General features: G+C 54.5%; 14 protein-coding genes across 14 annotated transcripts; 7 read left to right on the top strand and 7 right to left on the bottom strand.

The window, feature by feature from the left end:
- Positions 1 to 64: 64 nt before the first annotated feature.
- On the top strand, positions 65 to 2,146 carry LTR77_000657 (uncharacterized protein; the record flags this gene model as incomplete). The annotated part of the gene is made up of 3 exons (XM_064797922.1): positions 65 to 108; positions 159 to 900; positions 947 to 2,146. The coding sequence occupies 3 exons, from the start codon at positions 65 to 67 to the stop codon at positions 2,144 to 2,146; spliced, it is 1,986 nt and encodes a 661-aa protein (XP_064664156.1).
- A 250-nt stretch (positions 2,147 to 2,396) lies between these two features.
- On the top strand, positions 2,397 to 3,019 carry LTR77_000656 (uncharacterized protein; the record flags this gene model as incomplete). Its single annotated transcript, XM_064797921.1, has 2 exons — positions 2,397 to 2,831; positions 2,852 to 3,019. 2 exons carry the CDS (start codon positions 2,397 to 2,399, stop codon positions 3,017 to 3,019), a joined length of 603 nt encoding a protein of 200 aa, XP_064664155.1.
- A 139-nt stretch (positions 3,020 to 3,158) lies between these two features.
- Positions 3,159 to 4,394, bottom strand: LTR77_000655 (uncharacterized protein; the record flags this gene model as incomplete). Its single annotated transcript, XM_064797920.1, has 3 exons — positions 3,159 to 3,520; positions 3,571 to 4,284; positions 4,370 to 4,394. 3 exons carry the CDS (start codon positions 4,392 to 4,394, stop codon positions 3,159 to 3,161), a joined length of 1,101 nt encoding a protein of 366 aa, XP_064664154.1.
- A 509-nt stretch (positions 4,395 to 4,903) lies between these two features.
- LTR77_000654 (uncharacterized protein) lies at positions 4,904 to 5,577 on the top strand (the record flags this gene model as incomplete). The annotated part of the gene is made up of 2 exons (XM_064797919.1): positions 4,904 to 5,104; positions 5,161 to 5,577. The coding sequence occupies 2 exons, from the start codon at positions 4,904 to 4,906 to the stop codon at positions 5,575 to 5,577; spliced, it is 618 nt and encodes a 205-aa protein (XP_064664153.1).
- Positions 5,578 to 5,825: 248 nt separating this feature from the next.
- LTR77_000653 (uncharacterized protein) lies at positions 5,826 to 6,989 on the bottom strand (the record flags this gene model as incomplete). Its single annotated transcript, XM_064797918.1, has 1 exon — positions 5,826 to 6,989. The coding sequence occupies one exon, from the start codon at positions 6,987 to 6,989 to the stop codon at positions 5,826 to 5,828; it is 1,164 nt and encodes a 387-aa protein (XP_064664152.1).
- A 654-nt stretch (positions 6,990 to 7,643) lies between these two features.
- Positions 7,644 to 9,035, bottom strand: LTR77_000652 (uncharacterized protein; the record flags this gene model as incomplete). The annotated part of the gene is made up of 2 exons (XM_064797917.1): positions 7,644 to 8,817; positions 8,866 to 9,035. 2 exons carry the CDS (start codon positions 9,033 to 9,035, stop codon positions 7,644 to 7,646), a joined length of 1,344 nt encoding a protein of 447 aa, XP_064664151.1.
- Positions 9,036 to 10,262: 1,227 nt separating this feature from the next.
- MET8 (Bifunctional dehydrogenase and ferrochelatase) lies at positions 10,263 to 11,139 on the bottom strand (the record flags this gene model as incomplete). The annotated part of the gene is made up of 3 exons (XM_064797916.1): positions 10,263 to 10,446; positions 10,496 to 10,983; positions 11,044 to 11,139. The coding sequence occupies 3 exons, from the start codon at positions 11,137 to 11,139 to the stop codon at positions 10,263 to 10,265; spliced, it is 768 nt and encodes a 255-aa protein (XP_064664150.1).
- A 259-nt stretch (positions 11,140 to 11,398) lies between these two features.
- On the top strand, positions 11,399 to 13,571 carry PEP7 (carboxypeptidase Y-deficient; the record flags this gene model as incomplete). Its single annotated transcript, XM_064797915.1, has 4 exons — positions 11,399 to 11,683; positions 11,739 to 11,761; positions 11,821 to 12,713; positions 12,775 to 13,571. The coding sequence occupies 4 exons, from the start codon at positions 11,399 to 11,401 to the stop codon at positions 13,569 to 13,571; spliced, it is 1,998 nt and encodes a 665-aa protein (XP_064664149.1).
- An 830-nt stretch (positions 13,572 to 14,401) lies between these two features.
- On the top strand, positions 14,402 to 18,249 carry NMD2 (mRNA decay protein; the record flags this gene model as incomplete). The annotated part of the gene is made up of 3 exons (XM_064797914.1): positions 14,402 to 14,418; positions 14,464 to 17,608; positions 17,659 to 18,249. 3 exons carry the CDS (start codon positions 14,402 to 14,404, stop codon positions 18,247 to 18,249), a joined length of 3,753 nt encoding a protein of 1,250 aa, XP_064664148.1.
- An 823-nt stretch (positions 18,250 to 19,072) lies between these two features.
- LTR77_000648 (uncharacterized protein) lies at positions 19,073 to 19,359 on the bottom strand (the record flags this gene model as incomplete). The annotated part of the gene is given in 2 exon segments (XM_064797913.1): positions 19,073 to 19,114; positions 19,126 to 19,359. The coding sequence occupies 2 exon segments, from the start codon at positions 19,357 to 19,359 to the stop codon at positions 19,073 to 19,075; spliced, it is 276 nt and encodes a 91-aa protein (XP_064664147.1).
- A 630-nt stretch (positions 19,360 to 19,989) lies between these two features.
- LTR77_000647 (uncharacterized protein) lies at positions 19,990 to 20,582 on the bottom strand (the record flags this gene model as incomplete). Its single annotated transcript, XM_064797912.1, has 2 exons — positions 19,990 to 20,276; positions 20,333 to 20,582. The coding sequence occupies 2 exons, from the start codon at positions 20,580 to 20,582 to the stop codon at positions 19,990 to 19,992; spliced, it is 537 nt and encodes a 178-aa protein (XP_064664146.1).
- A 182-nt stretch (positions 20,583 to 20,764) lies between these two features.
- On the top strand, positions 20,765 to 24,112 carry PMS1 (ATP-binding mismatch repair protein; the record flags this gene model as incomplete). The annotated part of the gene is made up of 1 exon (XM_064797911.1): positions 20,765 to 24,112. The coding sequence occupies one exon, from the start codon at positions 20,765 to 20,767 to the stop codon at positions 24,110 to 24,112; it is 3,348 nt and encodes a 1,115-aa protein (XP_064664145.1).
- Positions 24,113 to 24,180: 68 nt separating this feature from the next.
- Positions 24,181 to 25,270, bottom strand: LTR77_000645 (uncharacterized protein; the record flags this gene model as incomplete). The annotated part of the gene is made up of 2 exons (XM_064797910.1): positions 24,181 to 24,360; positions 24,410 to 25,270. 2 exons carry the CDS (start codon positions 25,268 to 25,270, stop codon positions 24,181 to 24,183), a joined length of 1,041 nt encoding a protein of 346 aa, XP_064664144.1.
- A 385-nt stretch (positions 25,271 to 25,655) lies between these two features.
- On the top strand, positions 25,656 to 26,228 carry LTR77_000644 (uncharacterized protein; the record flags this gene model as incomplete). The annotated part of the gene is made up of 2 exons (XM_064797909.1): positions 25,656 to 25,721; positions 25,776 to 26,228. 2 exons carry the CDS (start codon positions 25,656 to 25,658, stop codon positions 26,226 to 26,228), a joined length of 519 nt encoding a protein of 172 aa, XP_064664143.1.
- Positions 26,229 to 26,375: the final 147 nt, after the last annotated feature.

Genomic DNA, 26,375 nt, shown 5'->3' with positions numbered 1-26,375 from the left:
GTTGCATTGACTCCTCGAGTGGTCCCTGGCTCTTCGAGTGAGAAATACTGCTCACTATCGAATCATGGGTCCGACCAGAACGATCAGGCGTCTATTGGTCGCCAACAGGTACGAGTTGCAGCAGTGTAGTGATACGTTTACCATGCTGACTGTGGTAGAGGAGAAATTGCGATTAGGATATTGACCACCGCCCGAGAGCTGAACATTCACACGATCGCTGTGTACACCGAAGACGATGCCAATCACGCCGCATACGCCGATGAAGCTCTACTTCTCCAATCACCATCCGACTTTACCGACATCTCGAAGGTCGTCGAGCTCGCAATAAGTGCAAACGTCGACTCAGTCCATCCAGGTTATGGTTTTCTTTCGGAGAATGCAGACTTCGCTTCCGAGCTTGACGAGAAAGGCATGCGCTTCGTCGGACCAAGCTCAGACATATTACGGCAGACAGGTGATAAGCTGGCAGCACGACAACTCGCCTTGTCGAACAATGTCCCCGTTCTACCAGCATCCGATAATGCTACCTCAAACCTGGAAGAGGTGCGAGCTTTCGCCTCCAGTGCTGGCTATCCCATCATGATCAAAGCCGTGGACGGTGGCGGCGGACGAGGTATCAGGCTAGTTCGTTCACCTAATGAGCTTGACGACAGCTTCAAACGGGCATGCGGAGAGTCTCCAAGTGGCCAGGTATTTCTTGAGAAAGCTGCAGTTGACGGCTTCCGCCACGTAGAGGTGCAAGTACTGGGAGACGAGTATGGAAATGTTTCGCATCTATGGGAGCGGGAGTGTAGCATCCAGCGGAGGTTCCAGAAGATTGTCGAGCTTGCGCCATCAATGATTCCTGATAGGGCGGTCGTCAGACAGGTCATCGACGGGGCTTTGAGGATGGCGGCATCAGTAAGTCGAGAGAACTGCTCGCCTTCTATGTACTGATCGTCCTCAGGTTGGATATGCGTCGCTCGGAACATTCGAATACTTAGTCCACGAGTCCAAGCCAGAATTCTACTTCCTCGAGGTCAATCCAAGACTTCAGGTCGAGCACACAATATCGGAAGAGATCGCTGGAGTCGACATCGTCCGTTGCCAAATTCTGCTTGCGCAAGGACTGTCGATAGCAGACTTGGAACTTCCAGATACCTCAATTGCGCCTCGTCAGCAAGCCATCCAGCTCCGGATCACTGCTGAGGACCCGGCCAAGAATTTCACTCTCAGCATGGGCCGCATCACCGCTTTCTCGCAGCCGAGTGGACCCGGTGTGCGGATAGACACGCATTTGAGTAGTACGAAGCCTACGGCTGTCGGGTCTTCCTATGACTCGCTTCTGGGTAAGCTGATCGTACGCTCGCCGACGTTCGAAGGCGCTGGACAGAAAGCACTGCGAGCGCTACGCGACACTACCATCACAGGCGTGACGACCAACTTGACCTTCCTCATGGGCGTCGTAGCATCTCCAGCCTTCGCGCAAAAGAGCTGCTCGACAAGGTGGCTAGAAGACAATTTGAACGGTATCATTGCGTTGGGGAAGGAGACGGAGGCGCAAGGCAGCCTGGCCTCAAAAGAGCCCTACCTTGTCTCTTCGACGACGGAGACCACATCCGCCGGCACAGCAGGTCTTGGAGCTGCAGGAGTACTGTTCCGAAAAGGCGATGCTTTCAAGATGGAGCTTACAGGAGCTGGCCGGGCCAACGACCGCAGTGCGCAGCGAGAAGAGCACCTCCTTCGGATCGACCGCGTACTGATGAACGACTTTCCAAATCAATTGACAGCCGACATGACATTCAGCACTGCGTCGAGCTCAAAGTCGTATGCTGTCAACTTCACCTCCACTACACAGACCAGCGTGGCGTCGTCGCGGCATCGATATGCATCGGCGTCAGATCCGACGCACATCGCCCTGCCGTTCCCTGGACAGATGGTGGAGGTGCTTGTCGATGAAGGAGATGTTGTGAAAGAGGGTGAGGTGCTGTGCGTGGTTAGGCAAATGAAGATGGAGCTTGAGGTACGGGCGCCTTGGGCTGGGACGGTGAAATGGGTGAATGATGTCGAGGACAGTGAAACTGTCAACGAGGGCCTCTTGGTCTGCGAATTGATTCCGGCAGAGGAGAAGAACCGTCGGAGGGCTGCGAGTGTGTTCAAGCTTTGATCGTGTTGGTCCTCTTAGCACCACTGCAACGCTTGATAAAACGTCTGCAACGCGCCTCAATCGTTCCGTTGCCTGAATGTCCGTGATTGGCAGTTCATTGTCAATCGTAGGGACGATAGATGTGTAGACGCTAGAAGGTAATACCAGAAAGGAGGTGAGGTCTGGTAGAGATGGCCCGTGCTCATAGCGGACCTCACCACGACATGATCGTAGACATGCCATCTCATCTCATAGCCTTGCACTCCCCTCAATGCGCCCCTTCCTCAACACCCTGAGGCGGCGGCCCTTCTACACCACCACCCTCGGCGCATTCTGGGGCGCCACCACCATCATCTTCATCAACGACAACGTCCTCGTAACAACCTACGTCGAGGGGGAGTCGATGTCCCCGACCTTGTCCCGCGACTACCACGAAACCGGCCATTGCGACTTCATTCTCTGGAACAAGCTCTTCTCTCGCTCTAAGTTAGAGCGCGGCGACGTGATACAGTATATGAACCCATATAAACCGGAAGCATTCGCGGTCAAGCGAATCATTGGACTGGAAGGGGATACAGTGGTCTTGGATCGGAGAAGGCGGCCAGAAGCGGGTGAGGGGCCTGAGATGCGAGAGACGAGGGCTTGGGATGCGTGGAAGGGGAAGGCGATGGTGCCGCCAGGGCATGTGTGGGTTGAGGGGGACAATGTGCGGAAATCACATGACAGCAATTACTACGGACCTGTATCGATGAGTTTGATCGAAGGGAGGGCGATTGCTGTTGTGAACCCGAGCAAGTTCTGGACCAAGCCTTGGGAGGGTTACAGAAGTCGGACGAAGGTGGTGCCTTTGGAGGGAAGAATGAGAAACTGGACGAAAGAGGGACTGCCGGTTGAGTTGGCAGAAATTGGTGGACCGCATTTGCCGCCTTGAGACCTCTTCGGAACGGTCATGCCTAATCGTCTACGCTGTAGAGCACGAGTTGCCATCTACTGACGAACCACGACTTCCCATCGTGGAACACCGTGTCGACTCTTATTTCTTACCGATAATGGCCTCGACCTCCTTGCACACCGCATCAGTAACCTCCTTGGTACTGGCCTGGCCGCCCATATCTCTGGTCCGCACTCCTCGCTCGGAGATGTTCTCGATAGCCTCCATGAGCTGGTCGGCTGTCTTGTCGAGTGAGCCTTGGCCAACCCATCGGACCATCTCTGCAGCGGACCAGAAAGCACCGATCGGGTTCGCAATGCCCTGGCCAGCTATGTCCGGTGCAGACCCGTGTATCGGTTCAAACATGCTAGGACACGACCGCGTTGGGTCGAGATTGGATGACGGAGCGATTCCGATCGATCCAGCGAGCGCCGCGGCAAGGTCAGACAAGATGTCCGCGTGCACTGCGCTTAGTCAGCATTGCGGATGCAGACAAGTTGAACGATCCACTCACAGTTCGTAGCGACGATAGTGTCCATGCTCTCCGGCTTGTTCACCATCCTCACCGTCATGGCGTCTACGAGCATCTTGTCATGCTCCACCACCCCTTCATAATCCTTCGCGACCTCATAAAACACCTTATCCCACAGCACCATGCCATGCCTCTGAGCATTCGACTTGGTCACCATGGTAAGCTTCTTCCTCGGCCTACTCTTCGCCGTCTCAAACGCGAACCGCATGATCCTTTCGATCCCTACATAGGTGAAGATGGCCACCTCGGTGGCGATCGCATTCGTCCCATGCTCATGCGTAGTCCCACCCTGGCCGGCATACTCACCTTCTGAGTTCTCCCTGATGATGATCCAGTCCAATTCCTTGGGCTTCTCCTTGATCTGAGACAACGGCGCCGTAACGCCTTTCAATACTCTGGTTGGCCGAACATTGACGTACTGGTTCATGTTCTTCCGGATGGGCAGAATCAGACCCCAGAGAGAGATATGGTCGGGTACTGAAGGCCAGCCTACAGCGCCGAAGTAGATGGCGTCGTGCTTCTTGAGCTGGTCCATGCCATCTTCCGGCATGTACCATCCTCGCTCCAGATAGGCCTTGGAGCTCCAGTCGAAGGTGGTGAAGTTGAATTTGAAGCCGCCGTGGGCGGAGGCGATGGTGTTGAGGACTTGGGAGGCCGCGTCGGTTATGTCGACGCCTATACCGTCGCCGGGGATGGCTGGGAGGTGTTAGACTACTTTACTGTAGAGCTGCGGACAGAAAGAAATGAGGGATGTTGTTGGAAATATTCGTTGGAAGCTTACCGGCAATGTTGTACGTCTTCGACATTGCGTTTAGATTGGATGGCTGTTTGGTATTGAATGTGGGATAGCGAGGTTACGTAGTATCCTTAAGAGAAAGGAATTGTGATTGTACTTATAATTCTTGAAACAGGCGATCATCGTATACATCGTCAAGTTACTTCGTCACAATAATGCCCCGACTCCGACTTCGGGCAGTCGTCTTGACTGTTGTCTCGAGCCATTGCGTCCGCTATTGAGACAATTATGGACTTGACTCCGGTTTATGGCGACCTTCAGTCTCTGGGCAACCCTGTCAGCGGCTGATTGTTCAGGCAGAACTATGGCTGCCGAGCTATTGAAGAAAGAAGGTGTTAGTATGAGAAGGTGATGGCGTGTCCCGCAAATCGACCCCACGCGAAGCCAGAACGACAACCAAAGGTCAGCAACTCAGGGTCTTTTCTCCCTTGCTCAGTATAAATAAATGTTCCAGATACTCGACCAGCATATCATTAAATCCTCTCGATTCACCAGCAACTCCAAGACAGCACCGCAACCATGGCCTACCCACCAGGCGGCACATTCTTCGACCTCCCCGGCAAGCGATCCTACGTCGACGTGCCCGTTGACGAGAGCAAAGACAACGCCATCCAAACGACAGAGTTCCTCGACGCCTCCGAAGCACTACTCGGCCTCTTTGACCACCTCGGCAGCGTAGCCTTCACGCCCGTCAAGAACGATATCAACGGCAACATCACCGTACGTCTCATACTCTTCTCATCCCTCCCCAAATGCTAACGAATCGTTCCCTTCAGAAAATCCGCACCCGCCAACTCGCATCCCCCCTCGACTCCTCCACCCTCCAATCCCTCGTCTCCACCGAACTCGCCACCAAAAAACACACCGCCACCGAAGCCCTCCTCTGGCTAACCCGCGGCCTCGACTTCACCGCCCAAGCCCTGCGCCACAACATGGACAACCCCTCCGAAGAGCTGTCCACTTCCTTCCGCAGTGCGTACGGCAACACGCTGAAGCAGCACCACAGCTTCGTGATCAAGCCGATCTTCAGCGCGGCGATGAGCGCGACGCCGTATCGGAAGGATTTCTATGCGAAGTTGGGGGATGATCAGGAGAGGGTGGGGAAGGAGCTGGAGATGTGGTTGAAGGCGTTGGAGAGGAGGGTTGGTATCTTAAAGGAGTTTATGGGGAGGAAGGAGAATGCGTGGAAGTGAGTCAATATTATGATACGGGCTTGAGAGTCTGAAGCATCAGTGGAGCATGGGAGTCTGAGGCGCAGAAGTTGTTCAAGAACGTGCATCATGGTCTAAAGTTGACAAGCAGCTGTCGTGGCTGTCTACGATGAAGTATGTCAATCAGCAGCCAGCTCTCCAGTGCCTTCACTCCATGTCCTGTCCACCATATCAAGAGTATATCCCAGAGCGCCCGCCAAAAGCACATCAAAGCAAACTCATGAGGCTGATCAAGCACTCGCCTTCCCCTTCCTCGAAAACGTCCTCTGCAACCTTGTACTCAAACCCCTCTTCAACCCCGCCCCAGCACTACTCACACTCCTGCTCAACCCACTCGCCTGACTACTGTAGCTCGGCCTTGTCGCCATCATCGGTCTCGTCCCAACCGTGACACCCGACGCCGCAATCTCCTGCATCACCCACTTCACCTCCTCCACCACTGCCTCCGGCCTGTCTCGTATCACATGATGTCCCACGTTCGGAACCTGCGTGTATCGACTCCTCTTGCTCAAACTTAATTGTCTCCGCTTCATCTTCTCGTCTTCTTGCTCCCAGCGCTCGAGCATCAGTCGTTGTGGTTCGAGTTGTTCCTTTTGCGCTTCTGTCCGCGCCATAGCGGCTGCTTTGACCCATTCGTCTTGTTTCTTGCGCAGAGTGTTCCCACGTACGACGCTTAAAGGCGCATCTTGTAAGATTTGTCGTTTGTATTGTTCCTCCTCCACCGCAGGCGCGAGTGCTGTCTCTTGGCCTGTCTCTACGAGCACCATCCCTGCTACCTCTTTCGGTTTCTGCTGTAGGAAGAGTCGCGCGATGCAGCCGCCGTAGGAGTGCGCGATGAAGACGAAGGGGCCGCGGAGCTCCATGCTGTATAAATACGAGCACAGCTCTGACACCGCGCGATGAGGTTTCAAATCCGCGCCCTGGCCGGCGTGTGGGTTTTGCGAAGGACGGTCGTAGAGGAGTACGCGGTGGCCGGATTTATAGAGGACTTCGATCAGACTCAACCACGAGCGCATGCAGGAGTCGTTGCTGCCGTGGAGACATATCACGAGAGGCGCATTGGGGATAGGGCTTTGCGGTGGTGTGAGCAGGTTGATTCGGGAATGTCTTCGTGGTTCGGGCATAGGTTTTTGGCGAGAGTTGGTCGTGCTGTCGCTGTTGAATCGGCCGTATGGATGGCGAGGATGCGATTTCGATTTGACGGGCGAGTCGAGATCATCGTCTTCTTCTAGTTGCTCTTCGACTTCTTCCATTGATTCGGCGGGTGTGAGGAAAGGGTTGGTATCGGTTGTATGGACGTGGACGCTTTTGCGGAGTTCTTGTAAGGCGAACTCTTCCTGATCTGTTTCTTTGGGACGCCTGTTTGCCGAAGCGCCGACGTGAGGGGACGCCATGGCTGCGTTTGGTGTGTGTGGAATGCGAAATGTGTGGTTGTACGCCCACCTGAAACTGATGATGTGCTGAAAGACAGGCTTGCGGAGGGGCTGAAAGCTACCAGGATTTGTTGGGCGCGAGGAAGAAGGATGAACGATGGAAGGAACAGTAGGAGAAGGAGATCACAATACTTGACCAAGGTTGCGACGGCAAGCTTTCTATCAGAGACACGTCTTCATGTCCGAACCGGTTATGGTGCGACGGTGAGTTGGTTAATAGGTTCAGGGGTGCGTCCGGTTCAAGTTGTTGCGTGCGAGGCGTCGTCGCGTCTGGCTCCGAGAATAGCTTCGCCCGATGTCGAGGCTAAGATGCTAAGCACTCGGAGGGGGCCGCTGGCGCGGGCGAGGGTGATCCTGATCGGTTGCTCGTGCAGGTCTCTCACCACCTTGATGAAGTTGTAGGGCTGTTGATGGCCGCCGAGAGTGGGCACGGCATGCGGTGCCGCCGTCGGGCTGACAGAAGAAACCCTGATTGAGGAACACGATTACGAAACGGCACCGGGGATGCATCGGCTCCTGCAGGTCTGTGACCTGTGCCACGAGAGGCAGCAGCTTGAAACCACACGTGCGTGGTGAAGCGCCATCAAGTCATGTCATTCGTTTGGAGTCGTAGGGCTAATCGCGCGCAGTCAGCGAGCGCTTCAACATGCCGCAAAAGCTTTCGAACAGAACATGATCCGTCCCTCTCAGCCAGCGGACGTCGACCTTCTCATTCGATACTGAGATCTTGACCGCCAGCGCTACATGCTCTTCCTCTTCACTGCTCTCCTCGCCTGCATCGCCCATCTTGACTTCCTTCATCGTCGAGTCGTTACCGCCGAACCTCTTCTTCCGCCTCGCAGCCCTCGACCATACGTTCTCCCTTGCTTCAACGACTCCCACCGCACTACTCGCCCGCCACTGCCACCGTACATCCAGCTCCTTCATCGCCGCATCCACCTTTTTACCCGCCCACTCCGTGCTCATCAGAGGCACAGCGATCGTTTGCGCAGTTGGGTAAGGCAGAACCGCGTGCACCAGGTCCCCATGCCTCGCCACATCAACTCTCGGCCTGAAGTCCTGGAAACTCCATCCCACCGCCCATCGCTTCGTCTTGTGCCCAGCTTGTAAGCATGCCACGGCGAAGTTCGTGATATCGTGTTCCTTGAGCTTCGCCACGATCTGCTGTAGTGAGGAGAGCTTGCCTAGCATAGCTGTATACCATTGCACTTTCTCCCGTAGCTGTAGGCTTTGCTCCAAGATTCGCAGAACGAAGCCAACATCCCCTCCAGAACAGATCATCTCGTTATCAGAGCCGGTGCAGATCGCGGAAGGAGGGAGTTGTTTGCTACCGTACGAAGCCTGCATGTCCGCTTCTGAGGTGTAGAATGGTGGATTCGTCATGACGAAGTCCAGCTCCTCGACTCCAAGAGCCTGTAGTGGTATGATCGGAGCATCTGAGGTGGTGAGCGCGAGCTTTACGCGCTTACTGAGGCCATTGTTATCCACGTTGCGTCTGGCATAGTCGAGCGAGTGCTGGTCGATGTCTGTGCCAGCGATTCGCCACTCAGGCCTCGTCGATGCTGCGAGCAGAGGGTAGATAGCCGATGCGCCTACGCCGACATCGAGACCGATGGCTTGTCTCTCGGGATCATATCGGTCGCTGTAGGAGTCAGAAGTAGTGTCGAGCAGCTCCTGGATCCAGCGGACGTAGTTCCAGCGCACCGGGACAGGTGGGCAGAGGCGGTCATCGGGCAGATCAAGAGCGGCGATGCTGAAGTCGCATTTCAGGAGGCTGTTGGTCAGCTGCCTAGTCCACGTGAGCTTGATGCCGCGGTATAGAGGGTGTAATGCTTACAGCACGACTTTGGGGTCTTGAAAGTCGATCCATTTGCTCTTCCTGGCGGTCTCGCAGACGGCGGCCCAGTCTGGGTTTCGTTTTGCAAGATCGTCGAAGTCTACATCTTGTGCGTAATATGGCAGCTCTGCGGTGTTTTGCGCCTTGGATGATTGCGGCATATAGTTCATTGTGAAGGGTGCGCTCTAGAGATGAAGTGAGGTGATGGGATTAGGAGTTGAAAGACAGTGGAAAGTCGAACAGCAAACCTCAAGCATCTCTGTTATCTCTAATATGTCGGATAAAACATTCAGAAGTGGTGTTGAACATATATATATATATTAATTGTATAAGGTGCCATCATCATTACCACCGTGTCAAAGGCGCGAGCATGAGATCTTCTAGCTCCTGCGTTTACCAAGTGCCATCTCTGGCATGTGACCTGTTCCACGCAATTACTGGTGTCGGTTCCGTTCTTCGAGAGTATTTCGCGTCGTTAACAATATGCTGGCGCAGCTCTTGAAGCCGCAGGCGGAGACCCATCAGAACGGTTCATTCCGGGATGGATTCTCGAATGGGATGCTGCGGATAACGAGAAAGGTGTCTCAAACTGCCATTCTCTCGTTGACTGCTCCAGGAGTCTGCATTCTCAAGGATCCCAGGGCATCTTTTGAGCTCGCCCGTAAGACAAACGAATACGTAGCCAACATCAGGGATGAGAAGCCGGATCGATGCGGCCTCTTCGCGAACTTGCCCAAGTCCCTGAATCAGGTTGAAGCATTGGCGGTGGTAAGGTATGCCGATAACACTCTCGACGCGGACGGAGTAAGCCTCTTCACGCACTATTGCGAAGACAACAATGTGAGTCCCTTCCCAGAGCTATGTTCAGACCTCTCGGACTGCTGACGAGTTCTCCGTGTGCGATGCGAAGGTACTTCGGTCACCCTGACTTCCAAATCTGGGCCTCTCTGCTGTCGAGCTCGTTCACTCAACCCGTCCAGCCGACAGCAGTCAGGTAGGCGGAACCCCACTGCCGGTAGTTCGCTATCCATTCGGAGCGACCCCGGTAGCGGTAGGCGTGGCCGCAATAAAACCGTCCGGAACACCCCCAAGTGTAAAATCATCTTGTCAGGCGCTGGTGGCATGCTGCCATTTCTTCTTTTGCGTCCAGCAGCAAGCGTTGACAAACCCCAAAGAAGAGCTGCGGACCTTTCTCGACGATGCTCGCAGCTTGTAGTACGACATCGCCCTCGCTGGCTCCGAGGGTGTCTTTACGGATCCTGGGAAAGGCGCCGTATCATACTCAACAATCCCGTGGTTCCAAAGTAGCCAGAGTCACAGTCTGCTTCAATGCCGCTCGCTGTGTTTGCTTCCAGTCGAAGTGACGTCGCATTGGCTAAGACACATGTTGAGTGCTGCTACACCACGCATGCCCAACCGTACGACCCGTCAAACTGCCATTCGTCTGGATCCTCGTCAAGTCGAATATTGTCCAGGCTGGGTACTCGATCCGGAGCGTAGTACTGAAGCAAACGTGCCATGTCGTCTTCGTTCATGTCGCACAAGTCTTCCAGGCTCCACTGTACACAGACGTTGGACATCCTGTAGATAAGTCAGTCTTGCCTTTGACGTGAGTTTATATAGAACGCACCAGCGCATTCGCTTCGGACCCTCTTCATTGCCAGGCGCTACAACCCGTAACTTCTTCCGCAGCTCGCCAACCTTTGAGATGGCATTGCCAATGTTCGGTGGCAAGCTTGCAGCGATACGCCGACGTACAATGTTCGCCATCTTAGGACCGTTTCCATTGGTGCTGACCATAATCTGCAGCGGCCCATCGCGGTGAACGCTGCCGAAGTAGAAGTCACATTCTGGTGGTACATCTGCAATGTTCGCAGCCAGCCTCCGCTCCTTGCAGAGCTTCCAGATCTGCGTGCTCGCTTCCGGGTCGTCGATGGCTGTGAGGACCAGTGTGATGCGAGGGTCATCCAGATCTGATGGCTCAAACCTCTTATCAAAGTACTCGACCTGCTTCTGGTCTATCCGATACGCCACCTCATCGTTGAGGCCATCTCGAGGGCTGATGACCGTGACTTTGGCATCGGCGTTGAGCAGATTGAGAATGCGACCTGCCGCGACCTATACTATCCATCAGCGTCAATTATCTCATCTTATCATCTCGATGGTAGATGACCGTACCTCGCCGCCACCAATGACTAGTACTTTCTTATTCCGCACCTGCCACGCGAGGATGAGAGAGCCACCCCCTTGAACTTCGGGAAACTTTCCAGTCATCGTATGGGAGACTCCTGGGTTAGATCGATGGGATGCCAGTCTGTTGACAATATTGAGAGGAAAAGACTTTGATGAGTGGCCCAAAGATATCAAAGTCGCTTAGTCACGGTCATCCTCGCCTCACGTTAGCCCCACCACCACGACTGACCTCACGTCACGCATATCAGGCACAGGACGTGCTACAGCCTTCGAACTTTGGCACAGTCTCCGCAGGCGGACGAGCTCTACAATGCTCTACCTTGAAAAGAGCTGAGCAGGCATGGCAGCGAAAAGAACGCTTGGAGGAGGACGAGTACTCGGATCTGGGAAGAACCTCGCGCCTCCAACTCCACCAACAGCAGCACCAAGAGCGCCGGCTCGAGGCTCCGGAGTCCTGTCACCATCAGGGAGCTCGTTGTCGCTTAGTAGCCATGCATCGAGTACTCCCATATCGACTGAGAATGAGGACATTGCTTCCCGAGTCGCTCTTGACGAGCATGGCGCTGCCCAGGCAGCGGCGGCGGCCAGCTCGAGGATGGTGTGCCCGATATGCAACGAGGAGATGGTGAGCGGATGGGAACCCATGGTGTTTGAGCGTGCAAAGGTACTGACGGTAGCAGGTGACGCTCCTCCAGCTGAACAGGTAGGTACGGATACCACTACCACAATGCATTAAACGGACTTGGTCTGATTAGCTTGCAGACACATAGACGACAACCATGGCAATCTGGAGGTTATGGAGCAAGAGGAGGCGAAGAACTGGTTTGAATCTCAGATGAAGAAAGCCAAGAAGTTCCAGCCTATACAAATGTTGAACCAGAAGCTGCGTGGACTGGAAGTGTTCGAATCGAACAACGAACTCTCGCAGAACGTTACGACAGCATCTGCTCCTCCTACAAGCAGTCGCGGTGCATCGCCAGCACCAGCACCACACGGCATGCCACCAACTGTATCATCACCCGATCCTGATGACATCATAACGAGAGCACATTGGCAACGTCCGTCAGGACGAGACGCATGTTCAGATCCGATATGCGGCAAGACCCTGGGAGCCACAGCTGGCCAGGTCAATTGCAGGCACTGCGGCAAGCTGTTCTGCGATGAGCATACAATGTATCAGATGAAGCTATCTCGGGCAGCGCAGCACGAGCCTGTTCGAGGGTTGTGGTACCGGGTCTGCGAAACGTGCTACAAGACCAGAGAAGGCTACAACGACCACACAGGATTGGAACGAAGTCATCTCGAATACTTCAAGACCGCCCGACGGAAAACGGTCGACAAGCAGTATTTGGAAACTAGTCGGTTGGAGAGCAGACTGACGAGGTTGACGCAACTGTTGGCAAATCCGCCGCCTCCAGACCCGAAGCAAAGGACGATATGGTCTGCCATTGTCGGTGACAGAGATCACATCAGAACACTTGAGCAGACTGTTGTTCCCTGGCAGGACGACGCGACGATCTTGGAGTGCCCTTTCTGCCAGCAACCCTTCTCTCAGTATGGCTTGCGAAGACACCATTGCAGGACCTGTGGCAGAATAGTGTGTGGTGACCCGGCAACTGGCTGTTCCAACGACATTGCTCTGGATGTGGAAAAGCGTAAGCGTTTGGCCAGGACAGAAACAACCCTCGGAATTCCTGTATGCTGACATGTGTCCAGAGAAGGGCGCACCTAAGATTGCGGTCGATGTTCGATTATGCAAGGACTGTCAGCGTACCATATTCAGCAAAGCCGACTTTGCGAGAGCATTGGCAACGCAGACAGCAGATCAGCGTGCCTATGAAAACCTTTTGCAGTTTGAACAAGGCATTAGGCTATTAATGCCGAAGTTCCAACGCCTACTTCTACCGTTGCAGGACCCAGAGAACCCTCCGTCTCCTGCTCAGCTTGCGGAAGCCAGCAAGGTTCGAAAACGGATAACGGACGCCTTTACCCAATATGATGTCGCAGCTCGCCGCATACGTGACCTGCCGACAGAAAGCCCGAGTCAAGCTCGTTTGCAGAAGGCCATTCATCAGCAGGCAACAAGCTTCCTCCATGTGCACATGCTGCCGTTGAAGTCTCTGCCCCGAATAATGAAGCAGGCAGCGTCAAACCACAAAGCGTCGACCCATGCTCGAACTCCAAGCGCGCTTTCGTCTATGCAATACAACGAGATCGCCAACGGGAATGGATCTCGCCCGTCCAGCAGTCGCAACTCTAGCACGAGCTCAGCTGCTGTGACTGCGTTGGAGATGGAAGAAAAACAGCTGCGGGAACGACTCATCGTTCTCGAAGAACAGAAATACTTCGTGTCAGACATGATTGCCGACGCCAACAAGCGACGAAAGTTCGACGAGGTCGGCAGTCTGGCGCAGAATGTTGAGGATCTGAGCCGGGAGATTGATCAGATCCAGGCGCAACTGGCTCAGATGGACTTTGCTGGCGCTTATGCGGGTGATGGCGTGATTAAGTGAAGGTCGACTTGGACGGATGCCTCTAAACCCCGGGCATCGAGTACATTTCTCGGAGCAGCCTCTCGCCTGCCGCCCTCTGGACGTATCCCAGCCCTTCCGGTTGCCACACGAGCACACACTTCAGCTCCTTGAGGCCGACTTTTGTTATGCTGCGCGGTCTTACCTCAAGAGCCTTGGCCGCCTCCTCTCGAGCTCGACAGGCCATTGCAACATGTCGGGACACGTCCACTTGTGGTCATTAGGGGGTCGTGGAGGGAACCTGAAGATGAGCTCGTTCCAAAGTCCATGCCAGGATAGACGAAGTAGTTCAGCTGTATATCACGGAACCCCGGTCCTCCGGCGGGGTAAAGACGGTTACAGTGGTTCTAATGTCATCCTCCTCATCTCGTTTCACAGCATCTACTTGACAGTCGTGACAGCTTGATGGACAACCTGTAGCGATCGGCTGGAAGCGGGCCGGGCCTTAGCGTGTGAAGGTGGGGCATATCGGACATCACAGTGCGCTGCAACTTCCAAATACACTCGCAGTAATCAATTACCACCTCAAGGCTTACCATCTGCTCGCCGCTCACTGCTGCACCGTCGCCGAACCAGACAGCAGCCACTCGCGCAAATGCAAGCTCTGAGTCCGCAGAGCTTGTCGAACAAACACTTCCAAATGCCGGACCGCTAAAAGGACTCTCTTTTCCGACCCCTCCTCGCGCCAACACACGCGCCGAAGGGATATGGCCGCCATGCTGCGGCGGAGAAAGCGTATGTTTTTGTCATACCGGTTGAGAATGAAGCTGACATGTGAATAAAGGAGAGTTGAAAGAATTAAACACAAAAGCATGGAACGGAGAAGAGGGTGAGCGTCACATGAAGCTACATGCGGCGTCAGGTGTTAACACAGATCAGATGTCTTCCCGATCGCACCGTCCCTCGACTCCAATCTCAAGAAGAACACGGCCTTCATCAAGCGACTACGCACCGCGATCAGTCAAGCTGGGCTCGGCACCTTCCTGCATGAAGTAAGAACACTTTCTCTACACAAGTACCTCACGGAAGTGGTGTCGGCATGCTTCGAAGGACTATGCAGGGTCAAGATAGCTGGGGATTTTGCAGCGGCGGTCGAAATCGTCAGCGCGCTTCATCAACGGTTTGGTCCGGAGGAGTTCACTCGCTACATCGGCTGGATGATCGGACGTGGACTGAGCACGCCTGATAAGTCGCAACTGAAGAACCTGCCGGCGGAGGTACGCGAGCGCGAAGAGAAAGAGCGTATTGGCAGGCAGAGAATATTACTACGGGTGGCAACAGAGCTATGGCTCGTCGGTGTGCTGAGGAGCCTGGATGATGTCACCCGCCCGGAAGAGGCGAGCAAGGCGAAAGATGCAGGAAGAGGCGGTGAGATGTCTGCGAAGCCAAAGACGAACGGAGTACGACCTGATAATGCTGATCCGGAGCCATTCCCGTTGGAGGTCATGAAGGACATGCTAGGCCACGACCGGGAGCACGTCAACCTGCCACTGGTCGTTGTGTTTGCAAAAACCTTCGCTTGGGACGTACTGGGCTCGAAGAACGGGAAGAGTGAAGGCAGGCAGACAGTCGCCGAAGATGGCGGCACAGCAATTTTCAATGGAAACTTTGATTCGGCGACTTCGACTGAGGACGAGGAGGTGCCGGCTCAAGACACGCCCCTCACTCCTCCAGCTCTACAGCAACGATTCCGGAACATCCTCGTCCGCTACTTTGAAGATGTCACTGCGCATCTCTTGCGTGACCAGAAGCACCTGGCCAGCCAAGGCAAGCGCAACGCCGAAGCCTACGTTAAGTCTGGCGAAGTGTTCGAGGATCGCCAGACGAGCTACGAGAAAGCGGTCAAGAATCAAGAGAAACTGCTCTCAAGCGCACAGTCATTGGCCGACGTATTAGCCGTTGACATGCCCGACCTTTCAGAAAAGGATGCTTCTTCGGGTGCGCTCGATGGCGGCATTGGGCTTGTAAAGACTGGAGAATATCTGCGCGGTCATGCAGAAGGTGCTGGAATCTGGGAAGATGAGGACGAGCGGCGCTTCTACGAAAGCCTCGTCGACTTGAAGGATCGTGTGCCTGGCATTCTCCTGGAGGATGCGAAGAAGAAGAAACCGGATGAGGAGCAAGTGGGCAAGAAAGCTGAGGAAACCTCTGACGCCAAGCTGGAGGCAAAGCCAGTAGACACTGACGATGCATCTACCGCGATCGCGAACAAGACGGTCGGAGCACAGGTGGATGCACTACTTGCGCGCTTGGTCGACCTCACGAACAAAGACCAGGTGGATCAATTCTCAATCGACTTTTGCTTTCTCAACTCCAAGGCCTCCCGGAACCGCCTTGTCAAGGCTATCCAGGAGATCCCGAAGGGTCGCACAGACCTCTTGCCATTGTATGCTCGCCTCATCGCGACACTCGGCCGCTACCTCACGGATGTTCAGCAAGGCATCATCTCGTACCTCGATGATGAGTTCCGGAGCCTACAGCGTCGCAAGTCCAAGGAATTTCTCGGCCCAGTCCGCATGGTGAATATACGCTACATCGCAGAGCTCAGCAAATTCGGCGTGGTGCCAGAGCACGTCATCTTCCATTGCCTCAAGGTCAGCTTGGACGACTTCTCGAGGATGAATATTGAGATTATCGCATCGCTACTCGAGAACTGCGGACGGTATTTGCTGCGCAACCCCGAGACTTCGCCGCGCATGACATCTTTCCTTGAGACACTTCAGCGGAAGAAGACGGCACAGCACCTCGGCCAGCAAGAGCGCATGCTTTTGGAGAATGCCATGTACTACGTCAACCCGCCCGAGCGCGCAGCGATCGAGGTCAAAGAGCGCACACCGCTCGATCTTTTCGTTCGGAAGCTAATCTACGTCGACCTGAACAAGAAGTCGCTCGAGCACGTGACAAAGCAAATCCGCAAGTTGCACTGGGAAGAAACTGAAGTGGTCGAGCTCATGCGCAAGATTTTCGTCAAGCCAGGCAAGATCAAGTTCGCTAACATCCACCTTCTTGCTATCATCCTGGGCGCGCTCTACCGCTTCCACTTCGATTTCACCTCCAGCGTTCTGGACGACCTGCTCGAGCGTATCACGGTTGGCTTGGAAGTGAACGACTTCAGGTACAACCAGCGTCGCATTGCCGAAGTTAAGTACCTCGGAGAGCTTTACATCTACCGCCTGGTAGACTCCACAGTCATCTTCGACACGCTCTACAAGCTTCTCAACTTCGGCCACGACGGCTACGCTCAGCCAGGTCGAATCTCGCCCATTGACCTTCCTGACGACTACTTCCGCGTTCGTCTTGTAGGCACGCTTCTGGAGACGTGTGGCGTATACTTCGAGAAAGGAGCTGTAAAGAAGAAGCTCGACTTCTTCCTTGCCTTCTTCCAGTATTACATCAATGTCAAGGATCCATTGCCGATGGACATCGACTTTGTTGTTCAGGATACGTTCAGCCTCTTGCGGCCTCAGTGGAAGCTTGTGTCGAACAACCTGGAGGAAGCAGGCAGAGTGTTTTCCGAAGCATGCAAGCAGAACTACCGAGATACAGCAATGAGCAAGACACTCGAGCCTGAAGAGCCGGAAGCGGCCATTCCCGAGCTGGATGATTCTGATGGTGAAGATGCGCACCCGAACGGCGACGAGCAGGCCTTACCGGATGGCGATGCTGCAGACATCAAATCGGACCCTGAGGAGGTCGCAGCTGAGGCTGGTGATGATGCGCAGGGCTCCTCATCCGAGGAAGACTTTGTGGTCACCCGACCCGAAGAGCAGCGTGATCCGGAGGCTGACGCTGAGTTCGATCGTGAATTTGCTAAAATGATGGCGGAGAGTGTGGAGTCTCGAAAGTTCGAGCGCAAGCCCATGTTCGACGTCCCACTGCCCATGCGCCGTGCGCAGCGTGAGGCGCCTGCAGTGCAAGCTGGCGATGACAGCGATGGCGACTCACCGGTTCCCGCGCCATCCAACGGATCCGGCACCATGAAGTTTGCTCTTCTCAGCCGGAGAGGTAACAGAACGCAGGTAAGGACAAATTGTTTGATTGCGTGTCATGGCCGATGCTGACTCGTTAGACCCGGTCGATCGATCTTCCTTCGGATTCCAGCTTCGCGGTCTCCATGCGGTCACAGCAAGAGGCAGAGCGCGCCGAGCAGCAACGCATCAAGAGCTTGGTACTGAACTACGAACTAACGGATGAACACGATGGTGAAGAACCCGCTTTCCATTACGTGCAGAGCTCCAACAACAAGCGCACCATCATCGTCGGCAACGGCATTCTCAACAAAAGCCTCAAGCCACGAGTTGCAAGCGGTCCAACTCAACATGTGACCAGTTGCAACGAGAACGAAAGAAGGGACTCTCCTACTGCTACCACACCACCTGAGCACACCCAACTCAAGCGTCAAGACTCATTCGCTGACGAGACAGGCTCCATTGACCATTTGCACGGTCAGGGCAGACAGGACAAGTCCGGCAATACGAGGAGCAAGCAGCGAGCGAGGAAGCTGCAGCTGGGTGACATCGACTGGTATGATAAGCGCTCTCATACCGCTGTTTCTCAGACGCAAACACCCGCTCAGAATGGTATCGACGGGGACAAGAAGCAAGAACAGCAGCAGCAACTTCGACCAGTGAGTGGTGAGCAACGCAAGAACAAGCGCTGATCGGTCAACTTCTTCGGCCATTGCAGGACTTAACGCCTTTCGACGAGGCAGCTGAGGCTGTCAAGCATACGATCGACAGAACAACATATGCATGAGTGCTACTATCATGCAGTAATTGCTTTTACACATCCCTGGCAAAGCAACGCCGATACGATCATCGACTCGCATCAGGTGGGGAGTGGACGCATGAGTAGAGAGGAGCAGGAAGGAAGACATCGCGAGCGTCGCAGCATCGGGTCGATGTGCCGGACTTTTGTCGTTGCGTGTGACCACTTCACATGCGACGTCTCGATCTCCAGCGCGGTGCTCATGAGGTGCGCGCTGTCATTGCTTCGTGCAGAGGTAGAACTAGGCGAACCTAAGTGGAAGGAAGTGGACGTCGATGCAAGGGAGGAGAGGAGGCGAAGAGGTTGCGAGAAGAGGATGAGAATAAATTGGCTTGGACCTGTGGACTGACCCGAGTCGTTCATTTACAAGAAGATTTCCTTGCGTCGAGTATGCCGAAGATGAGGGGTTTCACCTAGGTGGCTAGAAACAGAAACCTAGGTCTTCGAATTGCTTTGCTCCCACTGTCTCCCACGTCGGTCTCTACAGCCCGCCCAGCCTCATACAGCAGACCCCCCAGCTCAGGAAGGATTAACAGCACTCAGCAGCCCTCTTCCTCCAAACGCTACAGCATCAGTCAGCCAAGTGGCAACATCACCATTCATACTGAGAGGACACTCACCACCACCGCCACGTCTACTTCTGCCCAACACTGCTGTACCCCTGCCCACGCGGCCCCCTCCCCGCCAACATCTGCCCCTGCTGCTGGCCCTTGAAATCACTCATCTTCCAGCTCTGCTGCCGCTGCGGTGCCCCGGGTCTATCGTTCACCGAAGCAGCGACGCTCCCAGCAGTGGTGGCAGGGATCTGGTTGGCTTTGGTCGCTGCCGCGGCGGCTTTCTCATAGTTGTCGGTGGTGCGGCGTTGCAGGACGGGTTTGCCTTGGACGTCGACGTCGTTGGAGGAGGTGGAGGGGGTTTCGGTTGGTTTGGTGTCGGAGACGAGGGAGCGGGTGGCTATGGTGGATGGTTTTTGGTAGGTGTAAGCGTTGGTAGAAGAGGCCATGGCTGGTTTGTGACTTGGTCCTGAGCCGGGTTGGATTCGGATGAGCTTTAAGTGGTGTAGTGGCGACGAGTGATGCTTGAGTTGTGATGGATTCCAGTGGACCAGCCAGATAGAACGGCGGATGTGTGATACCAGATGTGTGCGAGTGTCAAGGTGGTCGAGGAAGACTTGCAGGTCGATAATGGCGAAGGTGTTGAGCTGGTCGACCTCGCGCCTTCAATCTCAAGCTGTCGCGTTGCCGAGTCGATCTGCTGATCAGCAACTTGTCGACCCAAGCTTTCGATCAAGGTCCAGACTTATGGCAAATGTTTTGGCGGCAAGTTTGGTTCCGGCTGTTCGTTACTCCCGCCGTTGTGAGCAGAGATGGCAGTCGCTCAGACAGAAAGGAGCTCAACGACCGAGGCTCGTGTCTCACTCTGCGTCTCTTGCGATGGGTAAAACTATTTTCGATTTGGACTGCGTGAGCACAACTGAATGATCTTCAGTGTCCGCACCAGAAATGTGTTGACAAATATATCGTAATACTGCTACATAGTTGTCAGTACGATCGGTATGCCGACTGGATATATCCCAATGCAAGACGACGACCTTGCTGCTACACATTGTACATTTTCACGGGGTGTCATGTTCTCAAGGCTTGCTCGCCGCTCCGCCATTCTTCTGCCAATCCATCCAACTACCTCTGTACTCCGACACATTGCTGTACCCGATCTGCTGAGCCAGGTTCGCTGCAGCGCTACTTCTTACTCCCGACTTGCAATAAAAGACAACTTCTTGCTCCTGAGAAGGCTTGCTGAAGCCCAAGCGATCCTCAAACTCGTCTGCGGGTAGGAACATTGCATCGGGCTGTGACTTTATGGGAATGTTGATCGCGCCGGGGATGTAGCCTTCCTCGTACTCATGGGGCTCTCGGACGTCTGCGACTTGAGTGTCAGTTGATGTACGCTTCCTCATACGCATAGGCTCGACCAACCGATCAATATGCGATCTGACGATGGCTTTTCAGTAAGCTCCTTGATCTGTCCGAAGTCATACACCTTTGAATTGGACGACGGAGCCGAGTGATATCGTAGCTGGTGAAAGGCGATTACAGGTCGGTTCCTGGTGTGTACCGCAGGTTGCACTGGGCCGATTGTGAACGCCGGCCGCGTTGATGAGGCATTGTATTGTCGGGAGATGTCCTGAAATACGACTCTTGTCGCGGTTCTTCGTAGTGTCGCCATGCTCGTCTAATCTGAACTTCTCGAGAGGAGGAAGAGAAGAGCATCATCTCCATACAACGAATGTGAGCTTGAGATCGGCAGGGTCGGCCGAAGTAATTCCGGCGCAGCCTGCTTCGCGATCCTCCGACGCGTTCCCTGACCTTCTTCAAACACCACACCATGGGTTGAATTCTTAACGAGCGATGGCCACGATCAAGGCCATCGAGGGCCGCTCCGTACACCAGATCCAGTCTGGACAGGTCATCGTCGACCTCATCTCCGTGGTCAAGGAACTCGTCGAGAACAGTCTGGATGCCGGCGCCACATCAGTCGAGATCCGCTTCAAGAATCAAGGCCTGGACAGCATCGAAGTGCAAGATAATGGCAAAGGCATACCGCCCGATGACTTCGAGACTGTCGCCCTGAAGCACTATACGTCTAAGCTTTCCACCTATGAGGACCTCACTTCGCTGGACACGTTCGGCTTCCGTGGCGAAGCGCTATCCTCGCTTTGTGCCTTGTCCAAGTTCCACATTACTACTGCTCGCGCAGAAGATGGCGCTGTGGGCAAGAAACTGGAGTTTGAGACTTCCGGGAAGCTGAAGGGTAATTCAGTCGTTGCCGCTCAAAAGGGCACCACAGTTTCAGTTGAAGACCTTTTCTGCAACCTTCCCGTCAGACGAAAGGAGCTCGAGAAGAATATCAAGCGCGAGTACAACAAGGTCATTGCTCATCTACATGCTTATGCGTGCATCAGCGTCGGTGTACGCTTCTCCGTGACTAACCAGATGTCGAAAGGCAAGAAAGTGGTGGTGTTCTCCACGAAATCGAATACGACAACGAAAGAAAACATCACCAATGTCTTTGGCGCGAAGACACTCGTGGCTCTGGTCAAGCTTGATCTGCACCTCGAGATGGAGCCGAGCAATGGTCCGTCGACACAGAGCGCGCGCAACTGGTCTACTCAATCGCTCGACCGCTCGAGAGAAGTCCATGTGCAAGGCTACATCTCTAAGCCAGTCTTTGGCGAGGGACGTCAAGCACCGGACAGACAGATGTTCTTTGTCAACTCTCGACCATGCGGCTTGCCGCAAGTCACAAAGGCCGTCAACGAAGTTTACAGATCGTTCAATGTCGCTCAGATGCCGTTTGTGTTTGCGAATCTCATCATGGACACCAATGCTTACGACGTCAACGTGTCACCAGACAAGCGAAGCATTATGCTTCACGATCAGACAGCGCTTTTGGAGAGCCTGAAGAAGTCACTGACGGAGCTGTTTGAGCAGGCTGAACAGACCGTGCCAATGCAGTCTCAGCTTCCGAATCGCAAACTGCCCAGCTATAAGGCATTAACTTTGCCGCAGCGTGCATCAGCGCCAGAGGAAGATGGTTCGGAGGAGGGAGCGCCTGAAGAGGCTTCCGCCAGCGAGGACGACGAGATGGTGCCTGCTCCGAGACCGAATGCTCGTTCCACCACTGCTAGCAATGGCACTTCTGGAAGTCTCATCGAAAGGTGGGCTGGTCGAGAGTCAGAAACACGGCGAGAAGCTCCCGTAAAGCACTCGCGCACGGCAGTTCCAGCGGACAAGATGCAGCCTCCGACACCTTTAGAAGATGTGGAAACCCAAAGCGCTGCCGTCAAGTCGCCGGTCCCGTCTCCGTCACTAATACCAATGTCACAATTCGACGGGCGTGATCATGATGAGGATCGGAGCGTTGATCGTGACACGCCTAAACCACAGGCAAGTGAGCATGCTACGTTGCCGCTGGACACTTCACGCGAACCGGATCCCATGGGATCTCCGTACGATGACCTGTTCTCGCAAAGACCAGCACGATTATCAAGCGCAGACGGAAAGTCCAATGGCTCAGAGGACGAAGAAGTAACGCCAGAGCGTGCTGTCACCAACCAACCCAGCGCCATCGCTCCAATTTCGCATGACTCACGGTCTCAGCAGCCAGAGGAGCAATCCGAAATTGTCACGGTGAACCCAGCATCGCAAAAGGCTACACCTGGACCTGTCCAGAACGCTTTCGATCGCATGCGTCCGATGCGTACACCCCTTCAGACTGCCGAGATTACCATCGGCGACAAGACGACCACAACAGTCATCGGAAGCAGTCCTCCTTACAAGAAGAGACGGGTCCACCAACCTGCCAATTCGCAGTCGATCGCGCAGTTCGGCGGAAGTCCTTTGCTCGCTCGTGGGTTGCGTTCATTTGCTGCACCTGGGTCACAGCTTCATCTCGATAGCAGCGCCATGCCTCCACCACAGCGGCGGACAGCCCAGTCAACACAGGCGAGCGACGATGATGAAGACGGGCAGGACAAGGACGAAACAAGTGCGAACGCCGATGCAGCCCGCAAAGCTTCCGTGGGATTGGCAAAGATAGACACAATCAATAGTGACATTCCGACCTCAGACCCACTGGATGCTCTACTACCTTCGCCCGCGGATGAGGACGAACATGATGAGGACTACGTCGATGAAGAGGAGAAGAAGATCCGAGAAGACGAGAAGATAGCTCGCTTGATCCAAGAAGCTGAGATCGCCGCTGCCCAACCGAGCGAAGACAACCTCCGAAGAGCCTCGCAGGTACTCAAGAACGGTGGTAGTCGCAAAGAATCCACCCTACATCTGGCTCAGTACATGAGGACGTCCATCGATGATATCAGAGAACAGGTGCAGCGTTCGCAAGCCAATATGCGTTCGGGCCTTCTTGAAGCGGATCGCAGCGCCAATGGCAACGAGCACGGTATCATCAAGGGTGAGATCGATGATGCTGAAGCCGAGACCAAACTCTCCTTGTCTGTGAGCAAGACAGACTTTGAGCGGATGCAGATCATTGGGCAGTTCAACCTTGGCTTCATTCTGGCCGTGAGACCTTCGTCGACTGAGGAAGATGAGGACCAGCTCTTTATAATCGATCAGCATGCCGCCGACGAGAAGTACAACTACGAACGCTTGCAGCGCACTGTGACTCTGCAGAATCAGCGGCTTGTCCGACCAAAGCCTCTCGAGCTTACTGCTATCGAAGAGGAGATCATCCTGAACAACGCCGACGCGCTTAAAGCCAACGGCTTCGAGATCGAAACGACATCCAGCTTCACAGACGATGACGAGGGTGAGAGCGGCAGACGTTGCCGCCTTATCACTCTCCCGATCAGCGGCCAGAAGACTTTTGATCTTTCCGATCTAGAAGAGCTACTGCATCTGCTCTCCGAGGCTCCGGCCGGTAGCTCTGAGATCCCCAGGCCTAAGAAGGTGCAGAAGATGCTCGCCATGCGTGCTTGCCGGAGCAGTATCATGGTCGGCAAGAACCTGACTGTCAAGCAGATGGGGATGGTCGTGAAGCATATGGGAGAGATGGGGAAGCCGTGGAACTGCCCGCACGGCAGACCTACCATGAGACATCTGGCTGGCTTGGGGTCGTGGGAGGGGTGGCAGGAAGGAGATGCTGTGGATCCGGACGATGATGTGGGTGTTGATACGGAGTTTGCAAGTGGCAGACGAACCGACTGGAAGCGTTGGCTGGAGGAGCGTGGGTGAGAGAGTGCTCGGTTGTGCACTTTGATACCACTGATGTTTTATGGCTTACGAATGCTACGCAAGCAGAATCAGTAATAAGGGTTATCCTCCTCGAACTCAGCTTTCCAGGCTCCCTTTCGCTCTTTGGCCTTGACTTGCAGGCCTCGCAGCAATCCATATATCGTCTTGAGCGTGGGCGTAGCAACCCCGAGTCTCTCCGCCTCTCTCAGTGGTGCTCCGACAATGACTTCGACCTCCATATAATTCCCCTGGATCGCGTCAGCCTCCAACAGCGCAATGATCGGTTTGCGAACTTACCTTCGCCGCATCCTGCCCCATACTAGGCAAGAAGTCCTCATCCGGCGGATCCAGTCGAATCATTTGCATATCCAGACCCTCCGGAAGCGTAACACCAGCAGCTTTTGCTGTGGCGAAAATCTCAGCCATGATGGGCTTGATCAGGTCGTCCACGACGTGCCGCGTCATCCGCATCCGGACTACGCCCATGTTGAGGATTGCGCTGACCGAGTTGAAACTGGAATTGTACACTAGCTTTCGCCAGCGGGTGAACGAGACATCCTCATCGAACTGGCAATTGACTCTACCGCATCTGTTGTACAGCTCTACGAACCATTTCGCTGCGGCCACAGACTCCGATGAGGGTACTTTGAGCGATGGGAATGGTCCGACCTTCGAGGTGTCAGTGAACTCGTGGACGATGTGGCCTTTCTCAGGTTCGGAAGCGCTAATGATGGAGACGCCGGAGAGGACAGTGTTGTCCGGGAAGCGTTCGATAATTGGCAGTTCGATGTTCAGTCCGTTCTGCAGCAAAACGATCGCGGAAACTCCTGGTGTCACTGCTGCCTCGATCAGGTCCAGCACATTGGGTCTCACGTCGAGGATATTCTTGGTGGTCACCACGATGTAGTCGAATGGCGGGAGGTCTTCATCAGTCACATTTGGCACGGATTTCCTGATCTTCGAGGGTCGGAAGCCTTTGATGCCTTTGCCATGCTCGATTGAATCGATGGAGAAGCCTTCGCGTTCGACTACGTCGTAGTTTGAGCGGAGGACAGCGGTGACTTCTGCTCCGCCGCCAGACTCCAAGGCATAGCAGGCCATGGCTCCGACGCCGCCAGCGCCTACCAGAAGCACTCTGGCTTTGTCTGTGGATGCCATTCTCTGGCCAGGCGATGTTTGATCTGATAATGGCCGTCTCGACTCGTATGGTCACACAACTACAGTCAGTAGCTACATATCGAGTTTTAGCAAATGCCGATGTCAAAGTCGATGCATCTATACCCACTGTGCTGTAGAGTTAAATACCTGACGATATGTACCTTAGTGCCCTTGAAGAAGGTTTCCTGAACTCTGTTTGCGCTGCCGCCCTCGGCTCGTCACCGCGGGGCTGTCGCCGTCTGTATAGCCTACCTCCCATGCCATCTATAATCTTCTTTGGCCCCCACCTGTTTGATTATTCATTGTACTTATTCTCTAGAGAAGCTCGATTGATTCCCTGTACTGCGAACGCATATAATCTCAACAGCTCGACAACTCCGCAAAAATGCCAACCGGAAGATGTGCTTGTGGTGACTACACGTATGAGATAGCAGAGAAGCCTGGCTTCACAGTGTGTAGTGTACGAGAAGGACTGCAGATTCTCAAACTGACTTCCCCCAGGTAGTCTGCCATTGCATCCCGTGCCAGAAGTTCGCGGGTGCGAATGGGAGGTCAGTCACCCTACACGCCGACGGGAGATCGATCTCTTCTATTCGCCGTACTGACGCTTCTCCAGCACCAACGTGATGGTCTCGAAAGATCAAGTGCGTCCCAGAGAAGCCAAAACTCTTCTTATGCTAACGCTTCCCAGTACAAGCTGTTGGGCGGCCAGACAGAAAGTTGGACCAGAGGCGGCGATTCCGGCAAGGAAGTGACCAACTTCTACTGCTCGGGTTGCAAGAACTTGATGCGGGTGGAGGCCGGCTTTATGCCTGAGATGTACATCGTCAAGCCGGGGACGCTGGATGACATTGGGGTGTTGGGCGATGTTCCGGTGGTCCAGGAGATTTACACCAGGAACCGGCCGAATTGCTTCGAGGCGCTGGGCGACGTACCGCAGAAGAAGGGTGCGACTTAGTAGAGCAGTCATACCCTTGTACCTTGAACAGAGTGAGACCGGTTGATAGGATGGCGAATGGAATATGTCTCAGCCTGTCTTGACGCCTTGCGGTTGGCGTGTCATTCTCGAACGTCACGACATCTCACTGGATACTGTATTATGCTC

This window comes from Saxophila tyrrhenica (genome assembly GCF_035928015.1).
Source record: "Saxophila tyrrhenica strain CCFEE 5935 chromosome Unknown scaffold_1, whole genome shotgun sequence".
NCBI classification, from domain to species: Eukaryota; Fungi; Ascomycota; class Dothideomycetes; order Mycosphaerellales; family Extremaceae; genus Saxophila; species Saxophila tyrrhenica.
The sequence above is the reverse complement of the archived record's forward strand: the minus strand, read 5'-3'. Positions and strand labels throughout refer to the sequence as shown.